The 12,448-nt window shown below is 40.5% G+C and overlaps 1 protein-coding gene across 1 annotated transcript in view; it reads left to right on the forward strand.

Moving 5' to 3' along the window:
* cadps2 (Ca++-dependent secretion activator 2) overlaps positions 1–12,448 on the forward strand; it is a 342,906-nt gene that overhangs the window by 230,319 nt on the left and 100,139 nt on the right. The window contains 1 exon segment of the mRNA XM_080438413.1: positions 2,381–2,517. Coding sequence (XP_080294539.1) covers positions 2,381–2,517 — 137 coding nt within the window.

The following is a 12,448-nucleotide window of genomic DNA, read 5'->3' on the forward strand; positions in this document are numbered from 1 at the left end:
GTCGATGGCGAGTTGATTGTACAGATTGCACTTCTGCCGCCTTTTATTTAGTTGTTGACAAAAACGACAGAAAGAAGGCGAGGGGGGGGGGGGGGAGTGGGTTCGGTTGAGGCATTTGAAACACAAATGCCTTTAAGAATGAATGCTTGCGGGCATGGCTAGGGTATACTGGGGCTTTTTCCGCATCTGCTGCGCACACACAAACGCACACACAGCATGGACGTATTATGGACGTGTTATCGGCAGTGGTGGAAAAAGTACTCAAATTCTTTACTTAAGTAAAAGTACCAATACTGCTATATAAAAATACTCTGTTACAAGTAAAAGTCTAGAATTCAAAATTTACTTGAGTAAAAGTACAAAAGTATTGGCATCAAAATGTACTTCGAGTACCAAAAGTAAAAGTACTAAATATTTGAAAATAGCCGATCTACAAGCTCACAACGCGTCGCGATGCGACGCGTTGTGAGCTACGCGTTGTGATCTACAAGCTCACAACGCGTCGCGATGCGACGCGTTGTGAGCTTGTAGATCTGCTATTTTCAAATAGCCTAGGTATAAAATAGGGCTAAAGTGGTTAATGTATGTTTCATTATATCATAGCTTATATCTGAAAAGTAACTAGTAACTAAAGTTTTCAAATAATTGTAGTGGAGTAAAAGTACAATATTTGCCTCTGAGATGTAGTGGAGTAGAAGTAAAAGTATTGGAAATTGGAAATACTCAAGTAAAGTACAAATACCTCAAAATTGTACTTAAGTACAGTACTTAAGTAAATGTACTTAGTTACTTTCCACCACTGGTTATCGGGTGGTGGGACCGATGGGGGCGAGAGCCCGAAGTGGCAAGCAAAAAAAAAATCACTAATGCTCGTCTCGGGAGTGTGAGGCCGCGGGCGTCGCAGGCGTGGATGGAACGCCAGGGCATTCTTCCTTTGCTGCCGCAGTAGTCTTGAGTCTTTTGTGGGGGCCATGTGTCACGTTAAGAAACTTCCCATCAAACCCAAATGTAAGCCTCTCTCTCTCTTTACAATGAGCAAAAGAGACCAAGAGTGTTAGGCTTTTCATGAGAAAACATGGGGGTGGTGGGGGGGAGGGGGGGGGGGTTGTGTTCTCGACTCAACACTGGCTATTAGCTGGCGTGCATCTGAAAGGACTTGCAAGTGAACTCGTGGGTTTGCATAAGGCCGGCCCAGTCTGCTCATTCCTTCTCTCCTTTTCTTTAAGATTTTTCTTCCTTTTTTGTGTTTTGTCCCTTTTCCTCCGGCGTGTCTCTGACATGGCCTTGTGGCCTCATTACAATTGGCTGTTTAAGCGCCGCGTACACTGTTATTTTCACAGTATGTATGGTGTAGTCTGCGTGGGTTTTTCGATGCACTTTTACGCTCCCCCCCCCCCCCCCACCGCCTGCCCCCACATCCGTTCTTTGCCTTTTTTCACTGGCATAGAACATCTAGTGCTGCAAAGTGACAGATCGATGTCGCTAAATAGAAATGTTGCCGCTTTTGACTGAACAACTATGTATCGTCATGTATCAACACCAACCATTAAAACGGTGTGAATCACCGGCTTCTTTTCAAAACTGGCACTGAGAAAGCATCTGTCAGAAAGCTAGAGAAACGTAGAGATAGATATTAAATCCCCTTGAAATGAGGGGCCATACACTACCGCCGTTTTTCCATCCGACATGATTTTTTTCCTGAGCTCTTTGCGTTGATTCGTCGACCCGCCATTTCATACATGTTGTGCCATTTCACGGTGTGCTGTTGCATTCGCGGTGTTGCCGCTGCAATGTTTTCCTCACAGAGCCCTCTCATGTTCAGAGTGTTTTTGTCAGTTTCACGTACTTACAGGCTGAGATGTGGAGATTTGATTTCACAGAGTGCCTGTAGCCAACGGAGGTGGGAACCATTAGCCAAAGCATTGAGAACGTTGACAGTGCCAATGGCGTCAGCGCAGTCAGCTTGCCTTACACTCACTGATTCCACCGTTGAGCTCCAGAGAAGGTGTGAACTGAGCTGCCATTTGAATATACTTTAATGTACTGTTTCCCCCAAACAATGGCTCGGGACCCATCTTTGTGTCACGGGCCAATTTGTATGGGTCGCAAGTAAATATGCCCTTTTTTTGTGTGTCTCTCGTGTAGGTCTGGATCTGTTAGAGAAGCACTGTTTTACTGTGTGTGTGTGTGTGTGTGTGTGTGTGTGTGTGTGTGTGTGTGTGTCTCTCTCTCTCTCTCTCTCGTGTAGGTCTGGCTCTGTAGAAAAGCACAGTTTCATTTTCTGTTGTGTGTCTCTCTCGTGTAGGTCTGGATCTGTTAGAGAAGCACTGTTTTATTCTCTGTTTGTTTGTTTGTGTGTTTGTGTCTCTCTCTCGTGTAGGTCTGGATCCGTCTCAGAGACAGGGAGTGGAGGAGCTGATCAGTGCAGCACCGTGTCAGTTTGATCACGCCGCCCTGTTCGCCATGTTGCAGAAACACACTCTGCAGCATCGCATGAACGACTCCTTCTCCTGCCTGGTATGTACATATGTGAGGGGAAAAGACCCCCTTGGAAAGGGGTTGTATGTGAGGGGAAAAGACCCCCTTGGAAAGGGGTTGTATGTGAGGGGAAAAGACCCCCTTGGAAAGGGGTAGCTGGTGGGGATGCTTCAGTCCCTGGTATAGGGGTGCAACAGTTAATCGAACTTAACTCTTTGCCTGCCACCGACGAGATGTCTCGTCGGATTCTGCTAAGGCGCAGCCTGCCGTCGGCGAGAAAGACGAGATTTTTAGTTTTTTAATTGTTTTATAAAAGATCACGCCGTGATCTATAATCCGGAGTGACCACTTTCACTGTAACTCACACGGATACGGAAATAACGTCATCCGAAGATTTCCGCCTCCGTCCACTTTTCCAGGAAATAGAATGGAATTATCTCGAGTTGACTTTTTTTCCCCCGTCTTCCGCGAGACATCCTATTTTCAACCTAGTCTAACAAAGGGAAGTCAAAGTGCCGGATATATTTTTCTTTCTCTGGAGGATGATCAGTGATCCCCTTTGAGTTTACCAACGGTCTGACAAGCGATCATAATGTATACAAATGTTCTGTGGCCAGTTGGGGAGGTGGGAAAGACGCGCATTTTTGACGGTATATGACGTTTTCAGCGTGCCTGTGCCATCAAGTTGAAAGTTACCTCGCGGGTGAAATTGTGTTTCGACATGGTGCCACGATGGATTATTATGGATTATTATTATCTATTATCTACATTTTCGGTGACTAGTTGAAAAGGTAAAAAAAAACACAAACGCTGGCAGTGGTTGAGTTAATGTATGTACTCTGGCAGTTAAAGAGTTAATTGATAAGTGATTTAATCGATTATTCCAAAAAAATATCGATAATCAAGAATTGAATAAGATACAGGCAAAACATTTCCAAAAATGTCATAAAATAGTAAAAAAAAAGAAAAGAAAAATAGCAGATCTACAAGTTCACAACCCCATCACATCGAATGGTTACTCGATTCGATGATATACATAACATCGTTGCCGTCGGGCAGAAACCTCCTATCTCCACATTTTTATCCACAAGATCCTTTGAGCTTGTAGATCTGCTGCTTTTTGCTGTTTTTGAATTTGAATCCTGAAAAGGAACAGTTTTGGACATATGAGATTTTTTCTTATATTAACCCATTAAGACCGGGAACGCATCTGCGTGTCATTTTTAGATTTCTTTGGCTATTCAAAAATAGCAGATATACAAGCCGCGCTATGAGCTTGTAGATCTGCTATTTTTGAAAAATCGTGAACATTTGTGCAAATCTTTGAATGTATATATATTTTTAAAGCAAACTTTTGTAACTCAAATCTTTACTTCTGGGGGGGGGTCCCTGGATCAAAATATTTTGCGATGGGGGTCCGCGGCCAAATACATATACATCTTGGGGGGGGTCCTTCACATGAAAAAGCTTGAGAACCACGGACATATAGTAACATAAGTTTAATCAAAAAAAGGATTTAGGAGACATTTTTGTAGAATCGGCCTCAGGTCTTAACGGATTAAAGAGACACGCTTCTCGATTCATTGAAAAAAAACATCGTTAGATCAATCACTTAAACATAATCAATAGCCATAGCCCCTGGTTATTGACCGATGGACCCTTAGCGGCCGTGTGTGATTATGTGGTTGATGCACTTTACCCGAGCATCTACTGGTGCACCGCTGGTTGTTGACATTTTAACCATTTTCAGCCTGACGGCCCTACTTTGTGCATTTCATTATCTCTGCATAACGCATGCACAACCCCATGCCACGATGTAGGCACGTTGTGAGCTTGTAGATCAGCCGTTTTTCACTATTCATCGTACGACAAAGTAAATAGAAGTTGTTAACCCATTAAGACCTGGAACTGTGTCATTTTTTGATTTGAGCTAAAAAGCATTATTTTACACTTTGGGCTATTCAAAAATAGCAGATCTACAAGCTCATAGCGCGGCACCGAGTGCCGCGCTATGAGCTTGTAGATCTGCTATTTTTGAAAAATCGTGAAAATGTGTGCAAATCTTTGAATATATATATTTTTAAAGCGAACATTTTAACTCAAATCGTTGCTTCTGGGGGGTCCCTGGAACAAAATATTTTGATGGGGGTGTGCAAATCTTTGAATGTTTTTTTATTTTATTTTTTTAACTCAAATCTTTGCTTCTTGGGGATTCTACAAATGTCTTCTAAAAACGGTTTTCTGAAAAAACGTATGTTGCTCTGTCAGTGGTACTTTTCCATGTCAAGGACCCCCAAAAGGATATGTATTTGTCCGCGGACCCCCATCTCAAAATATCTTGTTCCAGGGACCCCCCCCAAAAGCAAAGATTTGAGTTACAAATGTTCGCTTTAAAAAATAATTATATATATATATATATATATATATATATATATATATATATATATATATATATATATATATATATGCACACATTTTCCACGATTTTTCAAAAAATTGCAGATCTGCAAACTCATAGCGCTATCTGCTATTTTTGAACAGCCAAATAAATCTTAAAGTGACACAGACGCGTTCCCGGATTGAATGGCTTGAAACTACGGTAAATAAATAATAAATACGATTTGCTTTCAGAGGGAAAATAAAGAAAGGTTGGGAGAGAGGTCTTAACTCACTATTTCTTCCCAGTGCCTTGTAGTGTGTGGTGGGTTGGGGTGGGGAAGGGTGGGTTTAGCGTGTATAGCAGGGGCCACAACATGCCTCAGGGCTCTCTCTCTCTCTCTCTCACTCCCTGGATGAGGGGATAAACGGTTCTAATCAATACTTTCCAAATAGAAACATGACCCCTCGCTCACGGACAACTGCTGTGATTACTCAATGGAGGAGGGGGAGATGGGGGCAGGGGGGGGGGGGGGGTTAACAGACCTCAGAGGTCTGTTAAGGTCGCAGCGTGCTGACTGTGGGCCGAGCTTTATGTACTAGCGTTGTTTGAAATGGGACAACTCTACTCTGTCATTACTCGTCGTTTAATAGCATATCAGGGATATCATTTCAGTGGCGTAAAGCAACTAAGTACATTTACTCAAGTACTGTACTTAAGTACAATTTTGAGGTGCTTTCACTTTACCGGAGTATTTCCAATTTTCAATACTTTTACTTCTACTTCACTACATCTCAGAGACAAATATTGTACTTTTACTCCACTACAATTATTTGATAACTTTAGTTACTTTGTAGATTTTGATTATTATTACAAAAGCACTCATATGCAGTATATATACTTTGGCTATTTGAAAATAGCCGATTTACAAGCTCACAACTTTGCGACGCGTTGTGAGCTTGTAGATCGTCTATTTTCAAAGGATTTCTATACATTTTACACATTTGAAAAATTGTGAAATGGGACCTTCTGCATAATGAGTACTTTCTACTTTTGTTACTTTAAGTACATTTTGATTCCAATACTTGTGTACTTTTACTTAATTGCATTTTTAATACCTTACTTTTACTTGTAACAGAGTATTTTTACATTGTAGTATTGGTATGTTTACTTAAGTAAAACATTTGAGTACTTTTTGCACCACTGCTCTGTTGTAATAATGCCAATAATTTGTATACCTTTGGAAAGCCTGTTTATTTTCCTCTTAAACGGAGCCCCCATTTGTAAGGAACATGCATTTGTGTGATGAGCAGTATGTGGGTTGTGTTGCACCCATGAAAGAAATGTGCCATATCCTCTCTGCCAAATAATGCCAAACAGCTTATTCTGCTGTTGTTATTGACTCTTTGTTTGGTGTTTGTTTTTTGGCTGATTGAAGTCTATCTATAGTAACAAGGAAGAAACAAGACATATTGGCAATTTTACAATTGATTAATTTTTAAACCAAACATAAATGTCTCAAACTCTTTGTTAGATACACTATTGTGTCCTACACACACACACACACACACACACATACACACACACACACACACACACACACACACACACACACACACACACACACACACACACACACACACACACACACACACACACACACACATATAAACCCTACAAAAATAATGAGATTGGGTGAACCAATCGAATGAAATGTGTACTAAGCATTGGTGGAAAAAGTACTCAAGTGCTTAAGTAAAAGTATCAATACTGCAATGTCCGTCACAAGTAAAAGTCATAAATTCAGAATTTACTTGAGTAAAAGTACAAGAGTATTGGTATCAAAATGTACTTAAAGTACCAAAGTAGATTATGTATAATGTCCCATTTCACAAGTTGTAAAATGTATAAACATCATTTGAAAATAGCCGATCGACAAGCTCACAATGCGTCGCATCGTGAGCTTGTAGATCTGCCATTTTCAAATGGCCGAAACGTATATAGGGCTGAAGTGGTTGATGTATCTTTTGTAATAATAATCCAAATCTACAAAGTAACTAGTAACTAAAGTTTTCAAATAATCGTAGTGGAGTAAAAGTATAATATTTGCCTCTGATATGTAGTGGAGTAGAAGTAAAAGTACTGCAAATCGGACCCCAGTAAAAAATAAATAAAATAAATAACTCAAAATTGTACTTAAGTACAGTACTTGAGTAAATATACTTAATTACTTTACGCCACTGGTACTAATAGGTGACATCTGTGCTTCCTTCATTTGGTTACCTGCCTCTCACCCGGGGTTATATACTTCCCATCAGCCAGCTCTGCAATTAGACCTCCTTCTCCATCCATTCAGAGAGCCTCCTGTCTGTCTTACATTCTCTCTCTCTAGATGCTTTTGTAATGACGGGGGGCTTTGTATGTCAACCTGAGCCCCTTTTTACAACAAAAAAAAAGAAAACCTGGGGCTTTTAACAAAAAGGGCAGTGCCTTTGGTCTAGGAGGGGAGGACATCTGTTGAGAAGTGGGTTGCGTTCTTCTCATAGATGTGGGGTGGGGTGTTGGGGGGGGGGGGGGGGGGGTCATACCTTAATTCACAGAGGGGGCCTGAGACCAGTGTTGATTTCGTCGACTAAAAGTATGACGAAAGATTTTCGTCGACTACCTTTTTTTCACTGACGCAAGCTAAATATGTTGACAATTTCGTCAACAAATAAAAACTAGACTGAAATGTTACTGAGGGACTATAGTGGAGAAGAGATCCAGTAGAACTAAAGTCCTTTTGTGTTTGGTTGCGCTCGGGTGTTGCGCTCTGAAAATAGACGATCTACAAGCTCACAACGTGTCGCGCTGCGACGCGTTGTGAGCTTGTAGATCGGCTATTTTCATGCATTTTCAAATGTAAAATCAGCCGTTACGACGCCATCAAGGCACCGACAGAACACATTTTAGTCGACTAAATCAACTGTAGATTTAGTCGACTAAAATCTTATGATATTTAGTCGACTAAAACTAGACTAAAACTAAAGCATTTCAGATGACTAAATGGAATTGTATTCAAAAGACCATGACTAAAACTAAATCAAAATTTGCTGTCAAAATCAACACTGCCTGAGACCCAACAGCAACAACAGTCATTACCAGAGCAACCCCGTTCCCCTGCCCCAGGTTTGGTTGCATCGTGACAGAGTTCACCCCCCAAAAATGTATTCCACTCGCAAAATGCCTTTTCACCCCAAAAATAATAATTTTCTTTGTCGCATTCCATCTCAATGAATTCATGGCTTCATTGGGTGTGTAATTGATAGAAAATAAGTCATTGTTTTTGGGTGAACTACTCCTTTAAAGTGACAGCTTGGCTCTACCTGGAGTGTTTAAGTTCACTCTGAAAGTGTACATATTGACCCGTCCCGTTGTAGAGTTAAAGGATGATTAATTACACTTGGTTGGCATGACGGTGTCACACGCTGAAAATAGCAGATCTATAAGCTCACAATGCGTTGTGCTGCAACGCGTTTGTGAGCGACACGTGTCACTGTTTTCAGTGCAATACATGGCACGCAGAAAAGTATAAATTAAAGGGATAGTTCACCCCCAAAATGATTTTTTTTTCTATCGATTAGTCATGGACATGGAGATTTGAATTCATGGATATTGTTTTGTTTTTGTCACATTCCTAAGCCAATAATTTGATGACCAGCAGCAGTTCCGGTAGGAGACACGAAGAGTCTCCTTTGTGTCTCCTACCGGAACCGCTGCCAACCAGTCCCGCTGGTCATCAAATTATTGCCTTAGGAATGCGACAAAAGCAAAATCTCCATTAATTCAAGTCTCCATCTGGTGACTAATTGATAGAAAGAAAAAAAAAGCTTTTGGGTGAACTATCCCTTTTAAATGAACACTCTTTGTGCATACAGTAAAAAATCCTCAGTGTTCATTTATCCATTTTGTCGTGTTTGGAGAGAGAGTTATACGAATGGAACCCCGGGGTCCATTAGGTTATAGATAGTGTTCACTCTGCTGAGGCAAATGAAAACACGGGAGGATTTGACTTGGCGTGCGTCCAGGTTCTAGCAGTCTGCGAGGATCTCAGGACCCCTCCCTAAAACATTGGCTAGTGGAGCAGAACGGTAGAGGGTCAATGGGATCATAAAGACTGACCACTGAACTGGACAATATCTGATGACCAATATTTAGCTCTCTTCCGTCTTGGCTCTTTCTTGTTTTTAATCCAACGCTATACTCTTTGACCTTTTGTCCGTGACCCACTTTATTGGCTCTCGTTTTCTGTGTGTGTGTGTGTGTGTGTGTATGCCTACATGTGCCTTAATGTGCCTGTTTGGGGTTTTATGTTTTTGCTTATGAATGAATGAATGAATCGGTCTTAACCAATTCAGTCCGGGAGCGCATCTACACATGTCTTGCCGTATGCTGCTATAATATCAGTGGTTCTCAAACTTTTTCCATGTCAAGGACCCCCAAAATTATATGTATTTTGACCCTCATCTCAAAATATTTTGTCCTAGGAACCCCCCCAGAAGCAAAGATTTGAGTTACAAATGTTCGCTTTAAAAATAGGCAAAAATAAACGTGGGGAAAACACCATTTAGGTTTTTATGCACCACAAACAAACTCCCAGAAAACTACAGGTCTTCTGCACTGTAATTGTATTCGTTTTTATTTTATTTTTATGCATGCTAATGTCATTTTAAAATAGTGTTTCCTTTACTTGATGTTTTGTGTAAAGCACATTGAATTGCCTTGTTGTTGCAATGTGCTGTACAAATAACATTGCTGTGCCTTACATACAGCAAAACAAACAGCACAAAAACAATAACAGCTAGACCAAAAAGGTTTAGGCTTCACCTATCGCTCGCTTATAATGCCTATACCCTTTTTTTTTTACCTTTAATTATACAAAAAAACAGAAACAAAATGTCGTATCGTCCTCTTGTGATCCATATTTTATCTTGTGTTTTATTAGTAATCACTCCCCATCAAAACCTGTGAGTGCATCATCGTTAAAAAATCACTGGCTGCCATGCTATCATGGTGAACTCTAATATAATTACTCAGAAGCATGCACCCACACATTTGGATGGACACACACACACACACACACACAGACACACACGCACGCACACACACACACACACACACACACACACACACACACACACACACACACACACACACGACGCACACACACACCCTCTCCCCGCTACTCGGAGTACTTAAATTTGTTACCCTCTCTGCGAAAAAAGCAATTATGGTTTTATTAATTAGAAATATCATGGCTGTGTGAAGTTGAAAAGAGAAGCTCTAAATTGCTCGGCGGTTCTCACACGGAAGTGTAAACGGTTGACCTTGAGAAAAGAAAACACGAGACAAAATGACAATGTGAACGGCGGTGGAAAAGATGCTTCCGCCGTCCGTGTTTTTCTAAAACTAATGATTTTTTGTTTTATCCGGGTTCACAAAATCAAACGCTTGTAGACGTACGATTCACTGGTGCACACTGCTGCTAAATATTGACACGTTACTGTATTGGAAGCCACGTTCGCAAAAATGCTTGTTTCTTTAAAAAGAAATTGTAGTGGAGTAATAGTACAATATTTAATGTGTAATGCTTAATACTTAAAGGTTCTATGACATTCATTTTCACTTTTTTTATTTTCAATGTTTTATTTGGGGTTTTATGACCTCAATTACACCCAAAAAACCTGAACTTAGAACATTCAGTGGATTTTCTGTGGTCTGGGGTTTTCTGAATAATTAGGCTGAAAAGTAATCTGAGCTTGGCCCTTCGACAGTGAGGTCACAGTCGATTAATCCCGCCCACTCTCCTCCTCGCCCCTCCCCTCCCCTATCCTTTCCTTTGGAGGGGGCGGAGCAGAGGCGATGATTGACAGGCAAAATCCCTCACCAGCGACACCCGCAGGCAAAGATTTCTTTTTTCATTGCAGTTGAAAAGGCTTTAGAAATGTGAGAGAAAAACACCTGCCATGGATCACTGGAATGGAATTTTCACTTAAAACTTTTTGTACACTTTTGAAGGACCAGGACAAAGACTTTGAATGTGGTGTAAAAGTGAATGTCATTAAACCTTTAAGTACAGTACTTGAGTAAATGTACTTAGTTACTTTACACCACAGGTTACCAGTACTTGCCCAAGTCCCATTGCTCTACTACTTGATCAAATAACCTTTCATCTTTATCAGGCAGTCATTCAGTTGCAAACAAATGGCAAATAGTAATACTCCAAAGGCTTGACATTTCAGGGTGACAGGGCGTCCATTCTTTTTGCCTGTGTCATTCTACCGAGGGACTCGGTGGACGAGCGATGACGACGACGCTCGCGATGACACGGCGACGGCCAAGTCTCTTGGCGCTTAACCCATTAAGACCTGTGTAATTATTTATTTTTTCTTTGGCTATTCGAAAATAGAAGATCTACAAGCTCATAGCGCGGCACCGAGTGCCGCGCTATGAGCTTGTAGATCTGCTATTTTTTTTTTAAATCATGAACATTCCTGCAAATCTTTGAATATATATATATTTTAAAGTGAACATTTGTAACTCAAGTCTAATTGCTTCTGGGGGGTTCTACAAAATGACGTTTAAATCCTAACAGTTTTCTTTTTAACGTATGTATGTTGTATGTTGAACGTATGTTGCTATATATATATCAGTGGCTCTCAAACTTTGTCATGTCAAGGACCACCCAAAATGATATGTATTTGGCCGCGGACCCCCATCTCAAAATATGTTGTTCCAGGGACCCCCACCAGAAGCAAAGCTTTGAGTTACAAATGTTCGCTTTAAAAAATATATATATTCAAAGATTTGCACAACTTTTCCAGATTTTTCAAAAAATAGCAGATCTACTCTGTGCCGCGCTATGAGCTTTTGTAGATCTGCTATTTTTTTGAATAGCCAAAGAAATCTGAAAAATGACACAGATTCTTTCCCGGTCTCAGTGGGTTAACGAGGCGGTCGGCTTGTTAACAGCTAATTGAGCGGTCAACGCCAAGACTTGGAGTTGGTCGCCATCTGTTTGTCACAGAGGAACATCTTGTCACTCGTCGCCAGTATATACGACGGACGTGGCGCTTGTTTTCCATCCGTGCTATTCCTTTTGTAGTGTGATATTAACCCGTTAAGACCGGGGACGCATCCGTGTAATTTTTTATAGATTTATTTGGCTATCTAAAAAATAGCAGATCTACAAGCTCGTGCTCATAATGCTCATGTAGCGCTATGAGCTTGTAGATTTTTGAAAAAAATATTGTGATAATGTGTGCAAATCTTTGAATATATATATATACATTTTTAACTAAAATCTTTTCAAAACATTTGGAACAAAATGTTCTGAGAAGGGGGGGGGGGGTCCGCGGAGAAATACATATCATTTTGGGGGTCCTTGACATGAAAAAAGTTTGAGAACCAATGTAGCAACATAAGTAAAAAAAAAAAATGTTAGTATTTAGAAGACATTTGTAGAATCCCCCAGAAGCAATTATTTGAGTTAAAAATGTATTCAAAGATTTGCACAAAATGTTCACGATTTTTTCATTAAAAAAATTGTAGATC

Source organism: Gymnoscopelus braueri (genome assembly GCF_963280865.1).
Source record: "Gymnoscopelus braueri genome assembly, chromosome: 9".
NCBI lineage: Eukaryota > Metazoa > Chordata > Actinopteri > Myctophiformes > Myctophidae > Gymnoscopelus > Gymnoscopelus braueri.